Source organism: Hippocampus guttulatus, chromosome 4, assembly GCF_054856545.1.
Source record: "Hippocampus guttulatus isolate MCC_2025c chromosome 4, RoL_Hgut_1.0, whole genome shotgun sequence".
NCBI lineage: Eukaryota > Metazoa > Chordata > Actinopteri > Syngnathiformes > Syngnathidae > Hippocampus > Hippocampus guttulatus.
Window position 1 is genome coordinate 23,493,451 of NC_141264.1, and position 14,073 is coordinate 23,507,523.

At 44.5% G+C, this 14,073-nt stretch overlaps 2 protein-coding genes across 2 annotated transcripts in view; one reads left to right on the forward strand and one right to left on the reverse strand.

Moving 5' to 3' along the window:
- Positions 1-11,071, forward strand: part of tmem117 (transmembrane protein 117) — a 28,702-nt gene extending 17,631 nt beyond the window's left edge. Inside the window, exons 4-7 of the mRNA XM_086109302.1 lie at positions 568-665; positions 3,660-3,819; positions 7,384-7,513; positions 8,629-11,071. Coding sequence (XP_085965428.1) covers positions 568-665; positions 3,660-3,819; positions 7,384-7,513; positions 8,629-9,368 — 1,128 coding nt within the window. The 3' untranslated portion in view covers positions 9,369-11,071. The remainder of the gene's footprint in view (positions 1-567; positions 666-3,659; positions 3,820-7,383; positions 7,514-8,628) is intronic.
- A 2,269-nt stretch (positions 11,072-13,340) lies between these two features.
- The window catches only part of nell2a (neural EGFL like 2a), a 78,362-nt gene continuing 77,629 nt past the window's right edge, over positions 13,341-14,073 (reverse strand). Inside the window, exon 20 of the mRNA XM_086109111.1 lies at positions 13,341-13,942. Coding sequence (XP_085965237.1) covers positions 13,901-13,942 — 42 coding nt within the window. The 3' untranslated portion in view covers positions 13,341-13,900. The remainder of the gene's footprint in view (positions 13,943-14,073) is intronic.

Genomic DNA, 14,073 nt, shown 5'->3' on the forward strand with positions numbered 1-14,073 from the left:
ACTCATTCTCATGCCAAAGACCGTTTTTCATGATTTAATTAATTTTTTTACGAATCCATTTTTAATAATCCAGGCATTCAATCCCAGGTATATCTTGATACGGTTGTCAGAAAACAAGATTTTTGGTTACGGGGACAAAGAAAAAGAGAAAAATCGCCAAAGAATTCATTCATTCATCTTCCGAACCGCTTCATCCTCACTAGGGTCGCGGGGGCGCTGGAGCCCATCCCAGCTGTCTTCGGGCAGTAGGCGGGGGACACCCCGAATTGGTAGCCAGCCAATCGCAGGGCACACAGAGACGAACAACCATGCACACCCTCACTCACACCTCGGGACAATTTAGAGTGATCAATCAGCCTGCCATGCATGTTTTTTTTGGAATGTGGGAGGAAACCGGAGTACCCGGAGAAAACCCACGCAGGCCCGGGGAGAACATCGCCAAAGAATTGACTCGGCATTTAGTTGGCAATTAAAGTGACTTTGCCGTTTGTAATTTGAACGTTTCCAATTTACATTTGCTGAGTGTCACAATCACTTAGTGACCAACTGTTCCCATTCTTTCGACAGGTGACAGATATGATGCTTCAGGATGAGAACTATCCACAGTGGGGGAAAGGCGCTCGAAGGTTCTGGAAACAAGGCAACAATAGGATTGTCCTTTTCTGGTAAGATGCCCTGATGCAGTCATTTTTGAGATGAAGTCGCTCCTGCACTAAATCTGGATCTCGAACCCGCGCGCTGTGGGGCTACAGTGGTACCTCTATTTACGAAATTAATTTGTTCTGGAAGAAATTTCTTAACTCAAAAAGTTTTGTAATAGAGAGGCGTTTTCCATGTAAATGCCCTAATCCGTTCCAAGCCCCCCCCCAAATTCTGACATAAATGTTTTCTAAAGCATAAAAATGCATCAAAACATGTCACAAATACATGCCACAAAAGGATTATTGCACAATAAATGAGTTGTGTAGAGTCAAGAATAAAAATGATGGTCATTTAACTTTTAACTGCGTCCTCATCGTTTTTTACCCTCTTTAGTCCATGTTCTTTCTCAGAAGTGGTTTTTGCCTGGTGTTTTGTCAAGAACTGATCCACGTTTGCTTTTGTCAGCTTTTAACAATCCTTTGAAAAATGTCCAAGGCAAACCTCAGCATCATCAGCGATCGCCCGACTGGTGAACACTTTTTCTGGCTAATTCACATCTACGGAAAACGATCATAACGCATCATGACCGGAGAGGTGAATGATGAGGATGCTGCATCGACAGATATCTGTCTATCTACCTAAAACCAACACCACTGACAGCACTCTACAGATTGGCGGGCATCGCACCACCACACATACGTAGAGACATTCATGCAAGGACACAAAAGCATAGTCAAGAAAATGACACAAGTCCAGAAAGAGCTTTTTTGACCGTCCAAAGTTTAGACCCTGAGCAGTCAACAAACCACAGGCTCGAAAAATGGAGAGAATGGGACAGCTCTGCACTAAATGGTGCAATCCAAAGCCCAAACGAACATCTTCCAAGTGGAACTGCCCTCTCAAGAAAGAACTGGGTGACATTAAATAGATCAAGAACCAGAGTAGGCAAGACTGGGAACAACACCTATAAATGGGGACTCTCACTCAGCAGTGAGTGTCCGTGTGGCCACCCAATACAAACAATGGATTACATTCTTCGGGATTGTGAACTGGGGCCCACCTGCACAGATCAAGACCTCTTAGACACAAGTGATGCTGCCAAGCAATGGATCCAGTACTGGCGCGACAAGATATGATGATGATGATGATACCTACAAAGACACATCTGGTAGAGGTCCTTCTTAGCCAATGAGATGCCAGGAAGATGCTCGGTAATAGCCAATGGCAGAGCAGCTATTAGTATTTTGCGTTCAGGAAACTCGGAGCTGCGACTAGCAGCCCATAGTGTATTTTTACCTTTCATATCTTGAAATTTATTTCGTAACAAGAGGCAATCTTTTCCTGTTGAGGCGTTTCGTAACTTGAAATTTCGTATGAAGAGACGTTCTTAAGTAGAGGTGCCACTGTATATTGATATTTACCCGATTCCTAATCCTTGTGCGAAATCCTTCACATGATCAGTGTCTTTACAAAAAATTAATAGCATTGGTTATCAACCCTTTCATGCACCCTGTAACCTGATGACGTGATAAGCCGTCCACTGTAGTAGCCGCTGTCCCTCAAAGGGTTCACATCAGCGGTGCCCAAGAAGTAGCTCTCAGTTTGCGAAAAAACGTTGACGACCCCTGTCACGTGCCTCATGTCGGTTAGTCGTGTGTACATCCACAGACTATCAAAGGGCTCGAAGCGGCCGGTAGCCGTGTTAATCGTTCATTGTCGGTGTCAGCACCTTTAAATGAGAAAGACGGGAGGGGAAATCGATGAACATCGCGAGGTCACATGGCAAATCCTCGCCTTGTATTCTTTTTTTTTTTTTCTCGTCGTGACCTTTCAATAACCGCTAAACAAATGCTGCAGACCCCGGAGGGCCGACAGATTGGAGGATCGCAGTTTCTGTCACGTGTGTTGAGTTTCGCCCTGCGCCGGGGAGAAGAAAGTCTGTCTCCATTTCTGACAAGGCTTTGTGTGGGAACGTTTGTTGGAATTGTTTCTGTGTTAACATTGCTCCTCTGCAATGAAACATTGTGTTTTCATCAAGCCATTGAGCTACTAAAAGGCACACTGGATTATGAGGTGCACCTTCAATGAATGGCCTATTTTGTAATTGTTTTCATACATTGTGTGTACGCAATCTACAATACATCCACTAGATGGAGCTACGCTCACGGAAACACCAACAGAACGATCAGATGCCAGCAAAACTTATTCAATAAAGCAGTGACACAGTTCACTTAACCACCAGCGAGTTAGAACATTGACTCGTTCACGTTGAACTCGCTTGCCGCTGCTCTATTTCCGTGTTCAACTGTGTAACCAATCGCGTAACTGATCGCCTTCAGTTTGTCAGCATGTCTCGAACAAGGAGCCATTTTGGGGTCAAAAGGTCAATAGGACCATGCAAAAGGTGCCTCGGATTTTAAGGCACGCTGTGGCTTTTAGGTGCGCCTTTTAGTGCGGAAAATACGGTAATTTGTATTTATTGTTTCTGAATTTCTCAGCGAATGGATATTTCAGGCATAAGCATGAGATTCCATATCTGCAATATCGGTGATGCTCATGGTCCAAATTGGGATTCTGTCCTGGAGGAGGTTTTGCACTCGATGAAATGTCATTGGTAGTTGAAAATGCAGCACTTGAAATTCAGCTTTACTGGTTGTAAATCGCCTCAGAGGGGGTGGAGACAGGCGTCCACTCTTATGGCGGAATATTTTTACAAGATGGGCGGGGGAAAAAAAACAGAAAAGCCTTGCGCGAATGTGACATTTATAGTCAGCGCGCGGTTGAGAAAAGCACGCGCAATTGCACTTCATTCATCTTGTCAGGACCACTTATCTGCTGTATTTTGCTCTTCGCCACATTAACTCCCCCTCTGCCCTCATTCTTCATCCCTTTCAGGATGTAATAAATGTGCGCCTCATCTCGTTTGGATTTGGGAGAAAATAAGCGTTTGTTTTCAAGGTTGGCTTCCTCTCTAATTCATTCACAAATCTCTTCTACCTCACAAAAACGCGCCGCAGGACCGTGCTGCTCTCCCTGACGTCAGTGGTGGTTGTCGCCATCAGTACCAACTGGATCTGCTGGGACTGCCTGAACCGAGGCTTCCTGCCCAGCGATGAGGTCTCCAGAGCCTTCCTGGCCTCATTCATCTTGGTCTTCGACCTCCTCATTGTCATGCAGGTACGAGTGTTCCCCGGTGGCCAATTAAAAACAACGCGCGCACACAAAAAAAAAAAAAAAAAAAAAAAAAAAAAAAAGATTCGCTGGGACGTCTCTTGGTCTTTTTTTTTTCCTGCGCTACGTCTCGTCGCTATATCCCGGCCTCCCATCCCCCCCTCTCCCAATTCATCAATGACTAGCTGCGGCACAGAGCGGCGAGCGGCGCGTTTGATCATTCTCAGCCGGCGTGGACACAAATACATGCAGGACTCGCAAATATATTCTCCCTATGTGGGCGCACAACCATTGTTTGTGGCCCTTTGCGTCTCCTCTCACCCGACATGAACCCCCCCCCCCCCCCCCGACTGAGCCCTACAATGTGAGCCGCCTTCGTTTCCTTTTATGATGACTCACAAGATGGGCCACACAAACGCGAACGCAAACGCTCTGCCTCCCGTAGGACCATCAATGGGGCCCGTCTCGCTATGGCTCATGAATATGCAGTTGTGTTTGTCCGGACAAAAACAACAACTCGAAAGAGTGGCTACTAAGCATGAATAAAAAGCACGATTTGGATCGTCCTCCCTTGGTTAATGATGCCCTTTTTCTACTTCACGCTTCTTTAAAAGGCCGTTTTTGCGATTGATGCGTTTCCGTCAGCCCGAGCGGGCCCTCGTGGGTCACCTGGGATTCCGCGCATGCCAAGTCAAGACCACATGGGTCCCCGTGTTATTGTGCTATTTTCGGATACGTGGCTAGAAATGACAAATAACGCATGCTGACGTTAGCATCCCCTGTTGCAGTCGGTTACGTTGTGTCCCCGGCGGCCACGGCAATCACTTATCAGTCCACTGTGGATGAAACAAAACGGGAGGGACGCAACACACATGGGGTTGGGAATGTGACGGTCAGGACCAGGGGGGACGTACTTGTAGCTATGGGAGACCCTTGACCAAAAACCTTCTCTCTAGAGGGCGCCAACACAGATACTGTGACAGACCGTCGGCGAAGTTAGTGAGACTTGGATATGGACGGAAGAAAATGGCCCCAAATCCCTCGCAGCGCTACGTTTGAGGCAAACCGGGTTGCCGTTTCAGCCGCGAACAGAATGTAAACATAGCATTAGCTCCGAGAGATGCTACAGCAGGGGTGTCCCAAACTTTTTCCTCCGAGGGCCACAAACAGAAAAATGGAAGGATGCAAGGGCCACTTTGAAAAATTTCCACTTTAATATATCAAGCTCATTAAAAATCAGTCCATTGAGTTGTTAAAATATTTCAGATATATTTTCGAAAAACTGCTCCCTGAACGGCTTTATAAAAGGCAAAAAGCTTCGGATTTTACTTTTTTTTGGGGGGGTTGGGGGTTGCACCTGTATCCTACGAGAAAATATCTGACCTTGAAACCAAAACGGCGCGATCAATTGTTGTTAGCTGATCATTTTTAAAGCAGTTATACTTGGGTCTCATCCATGTTCACAATTTGGACCTTGACACAGCGCAGAGAGCGGATGAAATCATTTTTTTGCTTGTTTAAAACAAATAAATAAAACTTCGTCACAGTGTTATGAAGAAAAATGTCACTAGTTTCGTTTTGAATCGTTCATCCCATTCACTGAATCTTGGCATCCTTCGAAACCCGTTATAGTGTATTAAAAACAACATTCCCTAGCTGCAGATTTTTGGTAAATGCCGCGGGCGGCTTAAAACTTGACAGCAGGCTACAAATGCCCCCCCCAAATGCCTATTGTTTGTACACACCTGCACTACTGTATTCTCCTCCACTCAGGGCACGGGTGTCTAAAAATACAAACATCACGCCGCTTTTAACGGTAGTTGGTAGCTTCATGTTTGGCTAACTTCAAACCGGCAAGCTTAGGTCAAGCCTGGGACACACTCGGTATTAATCACCGTGCACACACACCGGAAGGACCAAAAGAAATGATTAACATCCATGCTGATTTGCATAGCCGCTAGTACCGGACAAATTTCATGCAATTATTCACATTTGAATGTCGTTAATTCCTCAATTCCGCTTGAGTGAATCACAACATTTCTTCGCCGCACACTCTCCCCGAAGTGACGGATTATTTTGGCCACGGCGCCCCCTAGTGTTCACCAGTGGGATAACTCCCATGTTGCCCGCCGAGGATTCTGGGGCAGTTCATACGCAGTTAATCCTCCATGAGAAAACATGGGCGCTGTTGTTCTCAAACGAATTAATGATCTGCTTGGGATTCCTGCCTCCGAGCGATGGTTTACTTTTCGACTTGTGCGCGTGTGTAATTACGCAGCTCAATGTTCAGAAGAGGTAAAAAAAAAAAATAAATTGAGTCCTTGGCTTGTCTCTGTATAGCACGATAAACCCGGCGAGTTTACTTTCCTCCTCTTTTGTCATTGCGACTCGTTATTTTATTGATTTTTTTTTTTTTTTGTCGGCAGAGCACCAAAATGCCACGCTCGTTAGCGCTGCTCACGGCTGCAGCCACCGCGGCACGCCATAGACGACTGCTGGGCTTAATTACTATGTTTGGGAGGCGGGGGTGACAGCACCGGGCTCAATGTGGGTTCGACTCGTTGTCGAGGGTCTCCTGAGTTTGGCCTGATTTGCGCAGATTGTCTTTGTGCTGCACATCTTTATGGTGGCTAATCCTCAGGCCTGTTCGTGTGGAAAGCAGCAGAAAACGCCGGAGCACAAACCGGGGGCTCGACTTTGGGAATAGCTAGGGAGTTGTTGGATTTGTATTTTCAGAATTTTACCATTCATTCATTTTCCTATCCGCTTTATCCTCACAAGGGTCACAGGGGGGGGGGGGGGGGGGGGTGCTGGAGCCTATCCCAGCTGTCTTTGGGCCGTAGGTGGGGGACACCCTGAACCGGTTGCCAGCCAATCGCAGGGCACACAGACGAACAAGCGTCCGCGCTCACACTCACACCATGGGACAATCTTGAGTGTTCAATCAGCCTGCCATGCATGTTTTTGGAATGTGGGGGGGCACCCGGAGAAAACCCACGCAGGCCCGGGTGAACATGCAAACTCCACACAGGGAAGCCGGAGCTGGATTCGACGCGCTAACCACTGGACCACCGGGCCGCAGAATTTTACCATGCGGTGTTCATTCAATATCGTAACACGCACTCAAGTCAGCCAAAGCATGTTTTGATGAATTTTAACGCTTTTGTGCATGAATCATGACAATGACATGACTGGCAAAAGACAATCAACTTTCCAATTTTCAAACACGTTGTGTCCACTCGGCTGGACGACGTGCGTTTGACCTTATTGAAATGCATTCTGAAAATGGCCGTACTTGACCGGAGCGAACACTGGCCGGCTAATTCAAAAGTTGTTTATGACTTTTGATGCATTCGTCAAGACTGCTGCTCTATGATTCTCGGCCTCTTTCTGGCCTGTTCCTTGACTGAGAAACAGTAATGCTGTTTCCAAAAGACTTAATTGGTTGTTCAATTTTACCCTGGACGGGAGGGCAGTCACTCTTGAGGCCCAGCTGCTCTACTGTCATACTACACAAGCAATTAAAAAATCAATTTTCAGACGATATAATATTGTGTTTCGTGTGTGCAGGACTGGGAGTTCCCTCACTTCATGGGGAACATGGATATAAATTTGCCGGGACTGTCCACGGCGCAGTTGAATTTCAAACTTCCCGTCTGCAAATATATCGTCAAAGAGGAGTATCGCATTCATATCACAGGTACGGACGTCTCGTCAAAATCGCCGTTGCTCCATAACGAAAGGAATATGTTGTTCTTGCAACCTCGGTTTTTAAAATTTTATTTTTTGGAGTACTTGAATGGATTCATGTGCACATCCGTTCACGAGCTCACCGCGCTGTTGCTTCCCGTTCATGTAGCCGTTCGGCTCTTCCCTGCAAGCCGCATCTCTCCGTCACTTATATTTCTTGAGGACTCTCTTACTTTCACTCATTTCGTCGTGGCTCTCCACTGGTGACCCCGAGACACCCAAATCGTCGCCCCCTTCCACGAAACAAACACTCACCTATCCGCACCTAAGGAAATTGCAACTCTATTAAACCTGGTGGAGACAGTGTTTTTCCTTTAAAGCTCAACTTCTTGACGGTTTCCGTTCACAGCAACTTTCTTGGTTTGTCTAGCATGAATTGGCCTTTTGAAGTCGTAGCGTAGCATCTTAGTTGGGTTGGTGTAAGGACTGTTGGCCCGTTGCATCACCTGTCCTGTTTTGAGCTTCAGTTGGAAGTTGAAGTTGAATTCATTTCTCCTTTGATGGTAGAAATGCGTCCAGGCCCTGCGCTGTCAAAGCAGCCCTGAACCACAATGCGCCACTGACCATACGTCACTGTTAACTGTAGCTTGAAGTTTTGATGGTATTGTACAGTTTTGTTTCATCTGTCCACGTAAGTCTGCCAGTGGCACTGTGTAAAGGCCTAGCTTCAATAATTCTCCAATTAAAGTTTTCTGAAAGTGCAAGTTTCTCAGAATATAAAACTCAAGATTCCGTTTAGCTCTCGGAGAAGTCTTGCGGGTTTGTTTGCGATATTGGGAATTGTTGTGAGTTGGTTGAAGTTCAGATCGCGTTTTCGTTTTTTGACCAATTCATGATGACATGCGGGTCTTTGTAAAGAATTTAAAATACAACCAACCGTATCTATGCCTGCGACGTATGAACAGGTGTATCCACTTTTTGCCCCAATTTAGTGGTGTGCCGTCAGATTTTCTTCCCATGTAAAAATCGCTGCCTTTTAACAATAAATGTCAGGCATAAAAGGCGAAAACAAGTTGCTTTCCACGGTCAGCGTTCAAGGGGCTAACATCATGCGTCTCCTCTCAGGGAAGTGGTTCAACTACGGCGTCATCTTCCTGGTGATGATTTTGGACCTGAATATGTGGAAGAACCAGATCTTCTACCAGCCGTATGAGTACGGTCAGTACGTGGGGCCTGGCAAGCAGATCTTAAACGTGGAGAAGGCCGAAACACTCCGGACGTTCAACCGCAGCACGTTGACTTACGAGTGGCGCACCAAAAACGTGGACCCGATCACCAACCGGCCCTACATGGAGCAGGACCTGTCCCTGCACAGCCGCTACATCGGCGCCAGCATGCAAATCAAGTGCCTGGCCTTCATCCCCAGCGTGCTGGCGTTCCTCTCCTTCGGCCTCTTCGTCTGGTTGTTGGGCCGATTCCCCGACCCGGAGCCCTTTGCCGAAAACCTAGACGCGAGCTACGAGAGGATGACGAGGAAGTCGCCGTCCGAGTACAGCAAAGAGATGGGTGCCACCCCCGAGGAACCGCGGGACGCCGGCGACTCGGACAGCCCTAAGGGCTCGGGGACGCCCGTGTCGCTATTCTTGGACAGGGTGCACTTTGCCAAGACGCCTCCCGCCAGCGACGCCATCTCCGCGGCAGCGCAAGAGGAACATCCCGTCGTGGATATCGACCCCGAGACACCCGAGGAATGGGACGTCTCCCACGACATCCCGTTCCTCTTGTGGCTCGGCATCAGTCATGACGCCGCTGAGCCGTGCGAGGAAACCAACGTCTCTCAGTACGTCGCCCAACAGTCACCGTGACCTTACCGACCGCACTTGGTCAAAGCAGCGAGCCACGTAGCATTTTTTACCGATATTTTCTTACTGCTCTCTTTTGAAACCAAAACTGTTTGATGGATCTTTCCAAACACAACTTTGGCACAGTTCCTGCTGTGATTTATTTGTGCATTTCCAATACTTGAGTGCCTTACAACCGAGGCCTATTCCTTGATCCCCGCTGGTCCCATTCATCCAACCGCAGCCATGGCTCTGCCTTAACTTTTTATACACCACTTTGCAAGTCTAAGCCTATGCGTGTACCTATCGTGCTTGAAGATATCCGATTTGGAATCAGCTGCAGTCCTCTGAGACACATTTTCATGCCAACTTCACCACAAAGCTGTAATCAGAGTATGGGATTCTGGTTTTTTTTTTCATTTAAAATGCAATTTCCCGGTCTTTACCGCAGCCGCTCCCAGTTCTTGTTTGTTTCTGGAGGTTTCTCCCTTCACTATCCTCTTTAGGAGGGGAAAATGCAGACAGGTTTTACCTGTCAGTGATTACCTTGGCCAGTGTAAGACCTTCAAAAGCTGGAATCTTCTATTTTGTCTTCTATTCATCTTTTGGTCTGAAAACCAAATGTCGTCAGTGCGCGATAAAAACAAAGGAAGTGACCTGCCATTTCAATACTTTTGGAACGAAAAGACAATTTGAGCTATGAATCTTTTGAGTTACAATCATGGTCACGGAACTAATTAAACTCGTATGCCAAGGCGCCACTGCAGCTAGGGACGATTTTTTTTACGCTGAAGATATTCTTGCTTTTGAAATGTATACTCTGTTTTTATTTATGTATTTGAAATTTTATATTTTTCAAAATGCCTGCTATACGTGCCGCGGAAAGTGGACTCTTCGCCATCTTATGCCAGCCGACTCCATCAAAGTGAAGACACAGTTTTGCCTTGCTCCAAAGTGCCTGCTTTTGTCTTTGATGACCCCATTCGGTGTCTTACAACGTGGATGCACATTTATTACTTTTTAATATTGTACTTCAAACGCTGCAACATTTATATGCGCTCGACTGCTTTCTGCCATTTTTCTCTCTATTTTTTTCTCCCCCCCACTTCACCTCCCAGCTAAAAGACGAATTTGCATACATTTGTGGCCAGCTCATACAGAAAAGAGTCTAATTGAATAACAAGCGTATTACTCATAGACATCAGTGCAATAATAGGATTTGCCTTTGCATGCATCTAAATTATAATGCACTCAAAGCATGACACCGTAATATTCTCAAATGCGTTTCACTTCTAAAAGGAGGCAAACAAAATAATGTATCAAAATCAAGAAGCACTACTGTGGCTTAAAACAAAAATCGCACACACACACACACATTTACATTCACAATTATGTATATTCTTTAATTTGCAGGTCTTAACATTTGAAAGAAATTTCATCAGTCTGCTGTGGAGAGCCTGTACGTATTTTTCATTAGGTGTGTGTGTGTCCATGGGGTAAAGAGGTAGCTGTATTTCCCATAATATTCTGGAAGCGCTCGGTTGTGTAATTTAAACATGAAACGGCCCTATGAAGATATTAGTGTTCTACAAGTGAACATTTTGCAGGAGGCTTTAATATGTTGGCAAAGTAAAACAACATCTCTTCCTGTTTGTCTATTTTTTTTTCCAAATCCAAAGCACACAAAAAGTTGTCTTTTTTTTTTTTTTTACTTAATGTATTCAAAATGTCTGCTGAACTAATAAATTTGTACTTTTTTTTTTACCGGTTGTACACAGTGATCTCTGGTCAATCTCAGGGTGGTGCTAGACAGAAAACATGGAAATATTGGGAACAACATTGTATCATACTTAAACGTAGAACAAAAGTAAAAAATAAAATAAAAATTCACACAAGTCCACTTCACCATGATGTCATGCTGTAAATTAAGTAAAATAAGTGGTTCAGAAAATGGATGGATGGATATGTTTAAATATTTTAAACACATTTACATGTGTGATTTAGACAAACAAAAAGTTCGTTGCCAAATAAAGATGCATTTAATTCATAAACAATTCATTATTTTTATCATTAAATATATTTAATTTGCTTTGGTGAATATACTGTATGTATAGATCACTTTTTAATACGTTGACATAATTCATTTCCTGTTATGTATACATTTTTAATTGTACTTAATTTTTAATTGTATTTAATATATATATTATACATATACAGTATGTATATAGATAGATATATACACACACACACACACACACATTTTATATCTAATCTGTCTATCCATCTAAAATAGCTAGCTAGCATTCTATTTTATGCTAGCTAGTGTTGGGCTCATGTTATAGTGTTATAGTCTTCTTATATTTAAACATTATCTGTAACTGCTAAATACTGTTTTTTTTCACGACCATACGGCGCACCGCATTAAGAGGCGCACTCAGTTACAGGTGCTTTGTTTATATTTAACACATTCATAACATGCACTGCATTATTGGACGCAGGCATGGTAAACCGTAGGCTAGCTTAAAAAAATACGGTAGCATGCATGTACGCTAGCGTATGTTTTATAAAAAAAGCAAAACCGAGTTTGGTGGTACTTTGCTTAAGTATTTAACACTCTACTCACATTTTTGGATCCTCATCCACAAGTCCCTCAAAGTCCTCATCTTCTGCATCCGAGATGAACAGTTGGGCAAGTTCGCGATCGAACATGCCGGGATCCATCCCATCATTGTCAAAGCGGGTCTCGTTGTTATGCGGCTCCGAAAAAAATGATGCCGGCTTGTTTGAAAGCTCGAACATCAGTTCAAACTGAGCCCGGCGCTGCCTTCAGTTTTTGTAAAACTGTGTTCGCCATCTGTCATACATTGCTCCCACGCCGCTGGCAAAATTTACTTTGAACGCTGTTTTTACACCGATGCCCAGCGGTTGGAGTTCCTTGTCGTCTCTCTTAAAAGGTGGAGGTGTCAACCAAGTACGTCCAAATAAAAGTCGATTGCTCGCGCTAGTTTGTGCCTATCGCAACTATGCTGGTCCCAATCTTTTCGACAAGGTCGTTCACCGGGATGTCCAAAAGTGAGCGGAAACTCGTCCATGTTGGTGATGTGTTTGGGCTGGATGTGTTTGTCGCCAATCTTTTTACGGCAGTAGAAGCGGAAGGTGGCCAACTTTTCCTTGGAGTCAACCGGAAGTTTCTGCGCCACGGTAGTCCATGCCCGAGTGGATAGTTTCATAAAACGAAAGCGCCTTGTTTCCTCGGAAACGCGGCTTTATCTTCTTGATTTGGCAAAGCTCGTTCTCCTGCTTCGTTGATCATGAATTCTCTCGCGGCTGCTCGATTGCCATGTTCCTCCGCGTAACTGATCGCTTCAAGTTTGAACTGTGCTTCGTAGGCGTGTCTCTTCATCGGCGCCATTTTCCGGGGTCCGACGTTGTTTTGCCCACTACACGTACCGGCATTATATCCGCCTACGTCTGCTTTTTCTATGTCTGCATTACACCTGGTATCATTTAAAATCCTGAAAAGAGCTTTCTCTGTACTATGGTTCGTCCTAAAATCTGACAGATGTTTCTCTTAAATATTATTTGTACGTTAAAAATAATTCAATTGGAGAAAAACTAGTTTCTCGAAATCTTACTTAAAAATGGTCAGTTGGATTTATTAAAAATGCTTTGTGGGGTCCAAACTGCTCTTCTTCAGAAGGGGCGTCACCTCACCACCGCAGTTTTAAAGGCGTTGGGGAATAAACCTGTGAAGAGAGCAAGCAATTGTCTATATTTAAAATGTGTTCCTCAAAGAATCATCCGCAAGCCGCCCTCAGTTACGTCCGCCTTTTCGTGATAGAAACATCGTGTCCGCATATCGCAGTGCTCATCGAAGCAACAATCACAGATTTTGGAATTCGGTGCCCCGTCCATTTTGGAGAAAAAATGGAAGACTTCCAATGTGCGACCTATAGTCATGAAAATTCGGGTCAATATCACACATGAAGGCCAATGTAAATGGAAATACTTTATTTCACTACTACACAATAACAAGCTGGGAAAGAAAGAAAAAAAACCCTCACAAACATATGACCAAAAGAGAAGCGCAATAAAAAGCTACAAAACAACACGTAGTACTGACGACTGGTTAGTAAGTGGCAAAAAAAAAAAAGAAAACGCTAACAGGCTTCTAAAGAGTCATCATCATCATCAGCATCATTTTATCCGTTAAGAAATTTGCAAAAAGAAATGTTTGGACATCAAGCACAACCATGCCAGTTAATATTCATATTTTACAAGGTTCATGTGGATGGATGCGTAAACAAAGAGTGAAGGCCATCATCATCATCATCATCATGTTAGCTGTCATAAATGTTTGGTAGAAAGACGATTGTTGTTGTTTTTGTTCTTTTTTTTTCTTTTTAATGAACGCACCAAACCGGCTGGCATTGACAATGAAACAGTACATTTCAAGATCAGTGAGGAGACATTAAAGTGGTGGTGGTATTTTTGTCTTCTGTTTTTCTTTTTTCTTTCTCTTGTCATTTACATGGAGAATGCTGCCTTCACAGCCACTAAAGGCACACGGGGTCCACTGAGCAACAGATGTGTCCGTTCTGTCAACACAAAGGCAACAAAAGCGACACGCTTTACACAGATAATGAACAAACAAGTCCAATTTTCAGAATTGTGGGGTTAGAATGTCAGTTTATTTGGTCAAAATTCGGTCTATTGTGGTAAAAATATA